Consider the following 12,284-nt stretch of genomic DNA (forward strand, 5'->3'; position numbering starts at 1 on the left):
AGAGAGAGATCCATAAATAGATAGATAGATAGATAGATAGATAGATAGATAGATAGATAGATAGATAGATAATTGATTGATAGACCTAGAGCTCAAATAATTCATGGGTAAATTTCAACCAAGTTGAAAGTGAGGTTAGTTAAGACCCCTCAGAAATTATATTTGTGAGTTTTAATTATCGGGCACTTGAAGATATAGAAAAATTAATGCCTTACAACACACCTACTGTGTAGGCAGCGCAACTGTTACCATCACCCATTTTATAAATGAAGAAACTAAGGAACAGAAACTTGGTGCCTTACCCAATATTATATAGCTCATACATGTGGAAAATGGAATCTTAATCTCAGGGCTTTTAAAATCAGTGGTCTTTATACTGCCTTCCCTAACTCTGAAACTCCAGTTAGTTAGCATACATCAAAAACCTTTTTGTTATCACAGAGATGAATGCAGGATGGTCTTTTTTAAAGTATTTTTTGAATATTTGTAAAATCTATTTATATAGTTGGCCCAATAAGTTTTGATGATGTTGTTTATTCATTTCAATTGTGTCTGACTCTTTGTGACTCTATTTGGAATTTTCTTGGCAAAGATACTTAATTGCTTTGCCGTTTCCTTCTCTAGTTCATTTGACAGATGTAGAAACTAAGGCACAGACTGTTAAGTGACTTGCCCAGGATCACACAGCTAGTAATCTGAGACCAGATTTGAACTCATAAAAGATGAATCTTCCTACCTCCAGGTCCTGGCACTACATCCATTGTGCCATCACGCTGCCCATACAAAAGGCACTAAAGGACATTTCTCCAGAATGAAAATCTCTTCTCTCATCTTTCAGGGCTGAAGTCTGCAAATTATATTCATTCCTCACTTACAACATACTTTAGTTCCTGACGCCTTGCTCATGAAATTTCTCCTCCCCTAGCTAGTTTTCTAACTTGCCATCCTCTGGGGTCCCAGCTACACAATTCCCTATCTCCAACTCCCTAATTCACCATTTGTCCCCCCGACAATTCTCTAGATCTTACCTCACCTGGATCCCAATGTGTAATTTTTCTCTATATATGTAGATTTTTAGAAAATAAATATGTATTTGTTTTATATGAATGTTTAGCTTTTTTTACCCAGAAGTTAAATGTCTTTTTTTTTTTACAACTTTGAATTTTTATTTTTTGGAAAAATTTTCCATGGTTACATGATTCATGTTCTTACTCTCCCTTCCACCCCTCAACACTCCCCCCCCCATAGCTGACACGCAATTCCACTGGTTTTAACATATGTCAGTGATCAAGATCTATTTCCATATTATTGATAATTGCTTTGGTGTGGTCATTTCGAGTCTACATCCCCATTCATGTCCGCATCAACCCAAGTGTTCAAGCAGTTGTTTTTCTTCTATGTTTCCACTCTTGTAGTTAAAATTGAAATGTCTTAAGAGAAGTTAGTTTTGGAAGATTTAATTAGAAATGGAAGAGAAGGAAATAGTATGAATAATTCCCGAACATGAAGTATATTGGGTATTGGCATGAATCATTATTTTTATGTTCTGATGGTTATCATCATGTCTGCATCTTATGAATTCGCAGCCAAAGAATAGAAAGGAGTTACCTCATACATACATACATACACATATAACACATTGAGAAAATAGGTTACATGTTTTGTCTCTGAATACAAACACATAGACAAGTTTGGTTGCCAATGTAATCTGGCTAATTTCAATGGTAGTCATTTAACTAACATTGATACTTTAGCTAAGACCAAAGAAAAACTTCTGGTATTCCCATATAATATTGGAGTATAAGATCACTCTTTAAATTACTCTGAAGAGTATAAACTTGATGATGTGGTCATGGATTATTGAAGCATTGTTCTTCTTAGATCTGGGAGTATTATCCCAAGTTTACTCAAGAAACAGTAAGTGCCAACTTTATATGAGACATTGGTTAGGGATGGGGAATTAGGATAAAAGAAAAGTGAACATGACAGAATTCTAACTCTCAAGGGGCTTGCAGTCTGGTAGTATAGTTAAGACAGAAACACAAATAAAGAGACAGCATATATAGTGTATGGAGAAGACCAGAATACAAATCCCACCCTTAACTCATACTATCCATATGATCCTGGTCAGGACATTTAATCACTCAGTGCCTCAAGCAAGAATTGCTGGAATGCTTTATTAAATGGAGTTTCTATACATAGAGTTCCCTGCAAAGATGAAATCTCAGTTCTGGACCCAAAAAATTGCCAAGTAATTTCAAATGTGCTTTTGAAATGGGACAAAGTAACTGAAACAATTTAAGAAAGGGAAAATCACATGCGACTCTGGGAGTTAAGGAAGTCACACTAAGTTCTCGATGGCCCAGATTCCTCATATGTATAATGAGAGGGCTGGATCTGATTACCTCTGAGATCACCTGCAGCCCTAAATCTATATTCTAGGAAAGAGAATACAGTATAAAAATATGATACAACTCGGTAATTCCTTTACTTTGCAACTTTATCACCTCCTTCTAAGAAATTGAAAGTAAAACGTATGTCTCTTAAGGATTTTTTTTTACGAAGGGTAATGCAATCTTTTCCCTTTGTATGTGCCTGATCCTGAGATGCTAGATGGTCACTCGTTATGCTGGCTTATAGAGACTGCTCAACTTGGATCGTGTACTATTCCCATTGGCCTATACCCCAACGGCTAATTCCCCTTTGTCCCATAGCTGGCCAGTGGTTTAGAAATGCATTTATTGACATGAGAGGTAATTCAGGTAAAGTTGTTAATTTGACTGTGACCACAGAACAATTACGCTAAAGCACAATATCATTAGAATGACTAATTCCAAGGTAGTATTAACTGATACTCTTACTTTAAATGACTGGGTCATTAAACTGATAGGTCCCAGAGGTAACTGTAGAATTAGGAGACCATGGAACTATTGTTTTCAAACAACTCTGATACTGGGATTTCCATCGATTTCCAGTAGTTGTAGGAGATAGTCTATTCCTTCCCAGGTCAGTGCTGTTAATATTTTTTTTTATGAGCACCTTCTTTCTAGGACATGGATAATTTACAGTACAGAGAAATAAGTAAAGCCCTCACATCTGAAGAGCCACTCCTGTATGTATGTGTCCATTGTGGTTTGCAGATGGAATGCATGTAAGGCAGAGGAACTAAGGGGTTCAGAGAAGGCAGGGTTTGGGTGGAAAAGAAGACTACAACCCAGATACTGAATTTATTGAGGAGGATGGAGAATGATCTGAACAAGCATGAATCTGTTTGAGATGGCACGAACTTTAAAAGAGAACATCTGGGGCTAGCCGGGTGATTCAGTAGGTAGAGAACCAGCCCTGGAGATGGGAGGTTCTGGGTTCAAATCTAGCCTCAGTGTGTGATCTTGGGCAGGGCACTTAACCCTGATTGCCTAGCTCTTACTGCTCTTCTGCCTTTGGACTAATACACATTATGGATTCTAATACAGAAGATAAAGGTTAAAGAAAAGAGGAAAAGCACCTTTTCAGTGATATGGCATAAGGAAAGTCTGAAAATAGCAAGAAGCAGCAAGAAGTACACCAACTCTTTTTCCTAGCCCTGTTTCTTAGAGGGAATGAAAGTAGATGGTCTTGTGAGGTGTTGTCATCAGGGGAAAACTAAGTTTTAGCAAGTGCCAGAAGATGGAAGGAATGTAAGAAGATGATGAATGGTAGAGTAACAGCTGAAGAGGGTTCCTAACTCAGAGTGAGTGGGAGGATTAGATCTGAGTTGCCTATGTGATATGGGGAGGGTAGAAATGATCAGAGCTTATTGCTTTTGTTACTAATCCAATGCTGATTCTGGGCGTCCAGATGGTGTCCTTGGATATCTATGGGTGAGCCTCTGAGGGTTATGATGACCACCCGTCACATGGAATTGTACTGGGGAGCAAGGCTAGTCTGTGGCCAGTGCTTTGCTAGGAAAGCACCCACATACACATTTGCATGTCTGGAGCAACATAATAGTGACCTTATGATAGTTCTGGCTCTGATTCCTATTAGAATCAAATTGATCCTTCTTGGCCTCAGAGGGCAGAGTTAGGAACAATAAATAGAAGTCAAAGAATGAGATTATAGATGTAAATGAAAAAAATCCCGCTAACAATGACAATTAGAGCTACCCAGAAGAGAGATGGATTGCCTCCTTAGGCAGTGAGTCCCACATCACAAGAGGTTTTCAGACAAAGGCTAGATGAAGATTAACCAAGTATATTGTAGGTGAGATTGTTGTTCAGTTATAAGTTGAACTGGGAGGCATCCGAGGTTATTTTCTAATTGAAAGATACTGTGATTATCTCCCCTGTTAGAGGATCATCATTTTTTCCCCTTTGTTATGTGCTCTCCCTGGATCTAAACTGACTTGGCTGAATTTGGATCTTTACTATGTCCGTATGCTCGCCTATATGTCTTCCTTCTAGATCTTTGGATTTAGTTAATGCTAGCCTGTGTTTTCTAGCTTGATAAATGTTTACAAAACATCCTGTTTATTTACTCTTCCAGATCACAACTATCTTTTCCAGGCCACGCTATCTTTTCTCTGTTAATTAATTTCCCTAACTATTGTCTTTTCCATCTTTTCTCCAAGATGCCAGACCAAATAATCATAGTTCTCTAATTCTGGCTCAGACATTAGTTAAGCACTAGCTACCCTGCAAGCCCTCTATCTGAGATATGTAACAGTTCAAACAGTAACAATTCAACAGACTTAGGCAAAACTTGTTACCTTCCAGGGATCTTTTGTAACCTTACAGAACCCAACACTTCACTCACCATTTCATTGGTTTCAGGGTTTCTGATCTAATAAAAACACCACCCCCTAAGAATTAGCTACAGCCCATGCCAATATAACCTTTTCCTATAATGCTTGCTGGGCAGGGTCACCTGATGAACCCAACAAACTCCACTTACCAGGAAATAATTCTATGTTGAGCAATATGGAAGGATTCATCTATAAACTCTGAGAATCATATTTTTAATTTGCCAGTCCCTGGATTTGTGGACACAGGCAGACAGACTATACCAACTTCCTCAGGTCCCTAATTTAGCAGAATATCTTTGTCCTCTGGTTAATTTTAAGTTTCTCTACATATAACCCAATGAATTGGCTAAAGTGAAGGTAAGCTACCAACCTGCCATATCAAGTCCTGCATCCTGTTGCAGCCAAGGGTATTACGAACCCATCAGCTATCCTGCTAGGGAGGAAGAGAAGATTCTCCATTTTAAGAGCAAGATCCAGCTCATCCTTCTTATAGAAATCAAAGGCCATCCTATCACAGAATCACCTATGGACTAGTCTACCCCATCTGTCCATTATTAGGTGAATCAATAGTCTAGCTATTCCTTTTAGACTATCATATTACTGGATATTGTAAGTCTACCTTTAAGATCTCAGAGACCTCTGAAAACTGAGCTTCTTTCTTTCCTGATAAAAAAGTAAGTACCCCTGCAAATCTGCAGTACCTCAATGAAAATCAACATAAAAGTACCATCTTTGGTAAAGATCTTTGGATTAGGAGACCCAGCCCCTACAGGCTGGTTGGGAAAGGACTGTACAACCTAAATATAAACCAACTTTTCCCAATTCCTAGTAGTTCTATAGAAAAGATCAATCATTTGAGGTTGCATAATCCAGCCATTTCATGAGACTCAAGGAAAGGAAAGTTCCTTTCTCAGCAATTTAGAAACATTTTCTAAAGCAAAAATATACCACATTCAGCTATGGCTTACTGCAAAATCTGAAGCCAGAACTATTTCCCCAGGAACAAGATTTTGAGAATGTTTTTAGCATTGAGCAGAAAAGGTACTCTCACATAAAAATCCTCTCATATGATTTGCCTGATCTGGAACCAGTAATTTCGGCCAGCCAGATCTACTTATTAACCAGGCCAGAGATTACAACTCTCCAAGAATTTCTGAAAACTACTAAGAGATGTTGAGACAACATTCTGCATCTACTTTTGAGATCTGGACACCTATGCTATGAAAAAAGCAAGAAAGTATAACTCTGCTATAAAAGGTAAGCCTTGAGCATGGATGTCTTGTGGAGTCTGTCGTGAGCCTTTTCTTCTCCCCCCATCTGATCTCATTAATTTGCCATGATTTCAATTATTATTCCTATGCTGATGATTCTTAAGTGAACCTATCTAGCCCTAGCTGGCCTTCAGTCTTGCATGTCTATCTGCCTTTTAGATATCTCAGATTGAATGTCCCATTAGACATCTGAAACTCAAGTCCAAAACTGAACTCATTAACTTTCCCACTAACTGTCCCTTCTTCACAAATTCCCTTTTAGATATCTCAGACTGGAACGTCCCTTTAGACATCTTAAACTCAATAGGTCTAAGACTGAACTCACTATGTTTTCTGCTCAACCATCCTTTCTTCCTAACTTGCCTGTTACAGTCGAGGGTACCCATATACTCCTAGTTACCTCAGCTCACAACCTAAATGTCACTTGTGATTCTTCACTCGCTCTTGTCTCCCTCCCACACATCCAATACGCTGCCAAAGTCTGTTGATTTTATCGCTGTAACATCTTTCACATATATCCCCATCTATCCTCTGACAATCCCATCATTCCCGTGCAGACTCCCATCACCTTGTGTCTAAACTATTACAATAGCCTGCTGGTGGGTTTCCCAGTCACAAGTCCTTCCCCATTCTGATCTTTCCTCCACCTACTTGTTAAAGTGATTTTCCTCAAGCAGAGGTCTAACCATGTCACCCTCCCCTTAACTCACACATACTCTAAAAGCTCCAGTGGCTCCTGCTTACCTCTAGGATCAAGTGCAAAATCCTCTGTTTGACCTTCAAAGCCCTTCACATCCTGTCCCCTGCTCCCTGCTCTTCCAGGCTTCCTAGACCTTATACTATGTGTTCCTTAAACTAGTGACACATGCCCCCTTTCTGTTTCTTCAGTAAGACATTCCACACTCTGACTCTGAGCATTTTCAGTGGCCGTCCCCCATGCTTAAAATGCTTTGCCTCCCTTATCTCTGCTTCTTTGCAGAGGTTCTCTGACTTCTTGAAAATCTCAGCTTAAATTCTCCTTTCTATGAGTAGCCTTTCCCAACTCTCCTTAATTCTAATGCCTTCTTTTCCACTGATTTTTTCCAGTATACCTGGTAGATGTATATGTATGTATATAGTTATTTACATGTTAGCTCCCCTGTTAGACTATGAACTTCAGGAGGACAGGGATTGACTTTTGGCTTTCTTTTTATGCAAGCACTTATTCCAGCATCACAGACACTTAAGAAATGTTTACTGATTATTAACTGACTGGACATCATCATCTTCTCTCAGAACTCTGAATTCTTGCCATTGTTACGTGAGTCAGTTGATGAAGCAGTGACAGTTGGGTGAGAGATGAGAGTTAAGACATATAACATTAGTCTAAACATTATTTCCTTCTATCCCTTCCCATGAAATGCTAGTTCTCATGTCTAATCTCTCCTTTAAAAAATATTGGATCAGACTACTTTTAGAATCCACATGTTGTAATCAGCTAATGTTAGAGAAAAGCCATGTATATAAAGGAAGGAAATGAAAGACCAGAAAGATATAGAAATTAATTGGGAATAACAGCTGAGAGTGATGTATCAACATTTACCAGAAAATCATGTTAGTTATCTTAAGCATGTTTGTTTTCAATGTTACCATTTGAAAGGTATTAGAATAATCAGGAACTCGGTATAAAGCTAGGAGAATGTGGGCCACCTGTAGTGAGGGAGAAATGAAACTGATGTTTAGAACATTTTATGGAAGACATCTTCAATACTGCCAATTATAAAATACTTGAATAGAGCTATTGGTAAGTGTGTTGCCTAAAAGAATATTGAGTATGTTATGCTCTGAATATCTTTAATGTTGACATGTGTGACTGTCAAAGATTTCATACATAATGACACTTCAGAGCTTCTGTCCTTTCCCCAGTGTGGGTACATCCACCTAGTGTACAGTCCTACCACATCTATACTGTCTTATTCTGGAAAATTCTTCTCTTTGTCCACCCATAAGCCCTCGATATGAGTTTCCCTCAGTATGCTGGAGGAGGTCTAAATCAAAGATTCCAATAAGGCATACAGGATGTCCTTCAATTAACCCTTGCTCCATAGCCAATGTACTCACCCCCCCCCAACTCCCTTCTAACGCCAGCCATTGCATTAAAGCCATTGAGTGTTTTATTTGAGGATTAATAGTGAGTTTTTTGATTCATATTCATTATTTTATCACTGTGAGAAGCTCCTCAGTCAGGAGACTCCTTCTCCCAATGCAGATCAGGAAGAACTGTGACTTTTATTTTCTTAGAGAAAGACCTAGATCTCTAAAAGGTTAAGTGACTAGCCTAGGGAGTGGTTGCTGGGATATGTTTGAGGCAAAGCTCAAACTCAGGTAATCCTGATCCTGACTATCCACTATGTATAAAATTTCATTAAAAGTAAAGTATCAATCAATTTAACTTGGTGAATTTCATTGAGGCCTCCACAGAATCTCTTTACCTCTGTAAATTCTGTAGTGGGAAAATGGGAGTTAATCTCAATCCAGAAAAAAAAAAACATTTATTGAGATCCTCCTATAAGCCAGTCATTGTGCTAATCAGGAGGACAAAAATGAAGGCAAAAGAAAGCCCCTTCTTTCAAAAACTCATAATCTAATGGGAGAGATATATGCAAAGAACTATGTACAGATAAGCTATACAAAGGATAAATTAGAGACTAAAAACTGACAGAAGGCACTTGAATTAAGGGAGGTTGAGAAAGGCTTTCTTTCTAGCTGGGACTTGATATCCCTTCCTAAATCTTTATATTGAGGAATATCGAATGAAATAGCCTACAATCCCCCAAAATAATATTTTTATGGCCTTTGGATGTATAATGTCACCAAATTTCCCAATTCCTTTAGTTGTCTCAGCAAAGAGAATCAGTGAAAGCAATTTTTTCCATTTAGCAAACATTCATATAATGCTCTAAATTGGAAAAGTACTTCACACAAATTCTCGTTTCATCTTCATATTGACACTACCTATGTGACTTGTCTGAAGTCACTTAAATCCACTAGACCTCTGCTTCTAGAGGATTGGATTAGATGACCCAACACATCTCTTCCAGTTCTAGAATTAAAATTCAAAGATTCATTCCTATGAGGTAGGTGCTATTGTTCCCATTGTTCAGGTGAAGAAACTGGTCTTAGGAAAGGTTTAATGATTTACTCTAGTAAATGTATGAAATGGGATTGGAATTTAGATTTTTCTGATCACTAGTCCTCCATCTATGCCAGACTTCCTCCAGTTAGCTGTAGCAATTTTTGTGTTCTTTCACCTATAGTGAGACTATCAAGGTCAAAATAACTTTGTTCCTCCAATAATATGCCTTCTCCTTGGTCACTAGACATGGTGCTCACATTTAGAATGTCATGAAGTAAGTTAATGTTCCTTGACAGTCTAATACTATGATTCATACCACTCTCTTCCTCCCACTCTACCACCTCCAACTCCGAAGCAGAAGAGAACTAGACAGTACCAAAGGCTACAAAGTCCTATTCCAACATTTCACCTTGGAATGGAGACAGCACTGGCTTTCCCAACAAACGGCAGGATCTAATAGATTCTTCTACGCTTGAAAGGCTTCCAATATGGCCCCATCAGACAAAGAATATCTGATTTCCAAGGACCAGCTGAGCTAGCTAAGCCTGAAAAGCCTTGGAACCAGTAGACTAGTTGCTTGGTAATGAAGTTTTTGACCATGGAAACCTAGGAATCAAAGAAAAAAAGCAAAATACCTAACACTTGATAAATTGGATTTTATTTAATGTATTGAAGAGGCCATTATGTATAAGTATGGAGTTTGAGTATTGTCAGTATCTTGAATCCAGAAAGGGTGACATGATTTACAACATTTTATCATTTCAAAGAAATAGAGTGTGCCTTCTCTATTGGTTTTTATATAAGGCACTCTGAAATGTAAAAGGAGCTTTTAACACTCTAATGGGCTTTCAGCCTAGACAGGAGTTTTCAGATAACCACAATAAAGATCTCTTACTTCAAACATGCATAAAGGTTTGGGGCTTTCTTTTTGTCATCATCAACTCCTCAAACTCTCAACCTCTCTTATTTTCAATTTGAATTGGTCTTTCATCCTTTTATAAGAGATAGAGTTAAAAAATTACTTTATTTAAAGGCAATATGATATATTAGTGTACCGAATTTTAGACAGAGGACCTTAGTTTGATTCCTGGCTCTGAGGCTTAATTCTCATGTAACCTGGAACAAGTCCCTTAACCTCTTTGTGACTCCACTTCCTAATCTACAAAAATGAGAGTGTTTTTTTCAAAGGACTTTTAAATCTTTAACCCCCCCCCTCATTTTATGGGTGAATTGTTAGGAAATGAGTTATAGACCCTTGAGAACAAAGAAACTTTAAAGAATGAATTTTAAATAAAAGATTTAAGTCTAATGATTTGATTATGTATTAGATCATGATTTGATTAGAAGCCACAGATCCTATTCCAACCCTGTTGCTGTCAAGGGAGTAGCATACTTACTTACTCTGTGGTTTTTTTTTTTTAATTAATTAATTAGATTGTTACATTGAAATACCCAGTTAATTCTCTCTCTCCTTTCCTTCCCCCCATTTAGAGAAGACATCATTTGACAAAAAGATATATGTATATATAAACCTGTCTTTCTTATTTCTACTTATCATTTCTTTATCTGAAGTTGGAAATGTACAAGTCATTCTTCAAACAATATTTCCATTGCTGTTATATAATGTTCTCTTGGTTCTGCTTGCTTTACTCTTCATAATTTCATGTAGGTCTTTCCATGTTTTTTTCCAAAATCGACCTGTTTGTCATTTCTTATAGCACAATAGTATTCCACCAAAAATATGCCATATCTTGCTTAGTCATTCCCCATTGATGAGCATCCCTTCAATTTCCAGTTCTTTGCCATCACAGAGAGAGCTTCTATAAATATTTTAGAACATATGGCTTTTAGAACATATGATTTCCACCCCCACCCCACCCCACCCCCGGTCACCTGAGAAAAAAAACCTGATGGTGGTATTGCTGGGTCAAAAGGTATGCACAGGAGGCAGCTGGGTAGCTCAGTGGATTGAGAGCCAGGCCTAGAGACAGGAGGTCCTAGGTTCAAATCTGGCCTCAGACACTTCCTAGCTATGTGACCCTGGGCAAGTCACTTGACCCCCATTGCCTACCCTTACCAATCTTCTACCTATAAGTCAATACACATAAGTTAAGGGTTTAAAATTAAAAAAAAAAGTATGCACAGTTTTATAACTCTTTGAGCATAATTCCAGATTGCTCTCCACAATGATTGGATCAGTTCACAGTTCCACCAACAATGTATTCATGTCCCCATTTTTCTACATCCCCTCCAACATTTTCATTTTGCCTTTTTTTTAATCATTTTGACTAGATTCAAGTTTTTGGAATAAGAATTCACTATTCCTTAAAAAAAAGAGATTGGGAAAACTGAAAAGAAGTCTGACAGAAATTAAATATAGACTAATATGTCATTTACCAAGATAAGATCAAAATATATACATAACCTAGGCATAAAGGGAGATATCACAACCAAAATAGAAAAATAGGGAACATATTGCCTATCAGATTTATATATGGGAAAAGAACATATAAAGATAGAAATAATTGTAAGATGTAAAACAAATCATTTTGAATATAAAAATTGAAAACTTTTTGTACAAATAAAACTAATATAGCAAAGATTAGAAGGAAAGCAGTAAGTTGCTGGGAAAAATTTGTATATGCTTTGTTAGTTAATTTAGTCAGCAAGCATTTAAATAGGTCTTTACTATATTTCAGGCATTGTGCTAAGTACTGGGGTTTCAAAGAAAGGCAAAAATACAGTTCCTGCTCTCAAGGATCTCATATTATAATGGACTAGAGAGCATGTAGTTAATTAGGTGTTTGTGTATGTATAATATGTATGTAAAATGTGTGTATATATACATACATATATTGAAATAGCAAACAATTCCAGGATCTTTGTCAAGAAAATCCCATGAACAATATTGATGTGCTGTGGTCCACAGGAGTTGCAAAGAGTCAGATATGAATAAACAACTATCTATTTATCTACCTATCCACCTGTCTGTCTCTATCTCTTTTTCTTTCTTTCTTTTTCTTCCTTCCTTCTCCTTCCTTCCTTCCTTCCTTCCTTCCTTCCTTCCTTCCTTCCTTCCTTCCTTCCTTCTTTCTTTCTTTCTTTCTTTCTTTCT

General features: G+C 37.5%; 1 protein-coding gene across 15 annotated transcripts in view; it reads left to right on the forward strand.

Annotated features, from left to right (window-relative positions):
- Positions 1-12,284, forward strand: part of CADPS2 (calcium dependent secretion activator 2) — a 694,484-nt gene that overhangs the window by 561,264 nt on the left and 120,936 nt on the right. The window contains exon 17 of one of the 15 annotated variants that reach the window (XM_044678497.1): positions 3,664-3,677. The exons of the other annotated variants lie outside the window; for them this stretch is intronic. Within the exon in view, the coding sequence (XP_044534432.1) occupies positions 3,664-3,677 (14 nt within the window). The remainder of the gene's footprint in view (positions 1-3,663; positions 3,678-12,284) is intronic. 15 annotated transcript variants of the gene reach the window in all.

This window comes from Gracilinanus agilis, chromosome 5, assembly GCF_016433145.1.
Source record: "Gracilinanus agilis isolate LMUSP501 chromosome 5, AgileGrace, whole genome shotgun sequence".
Lineage (NCBI taxonomy): Eukaryota > Metazoa > Chordata > Mammalia > Didelphimorphia > Didelphidae > Gracilinanus > Gracilinanus agilis.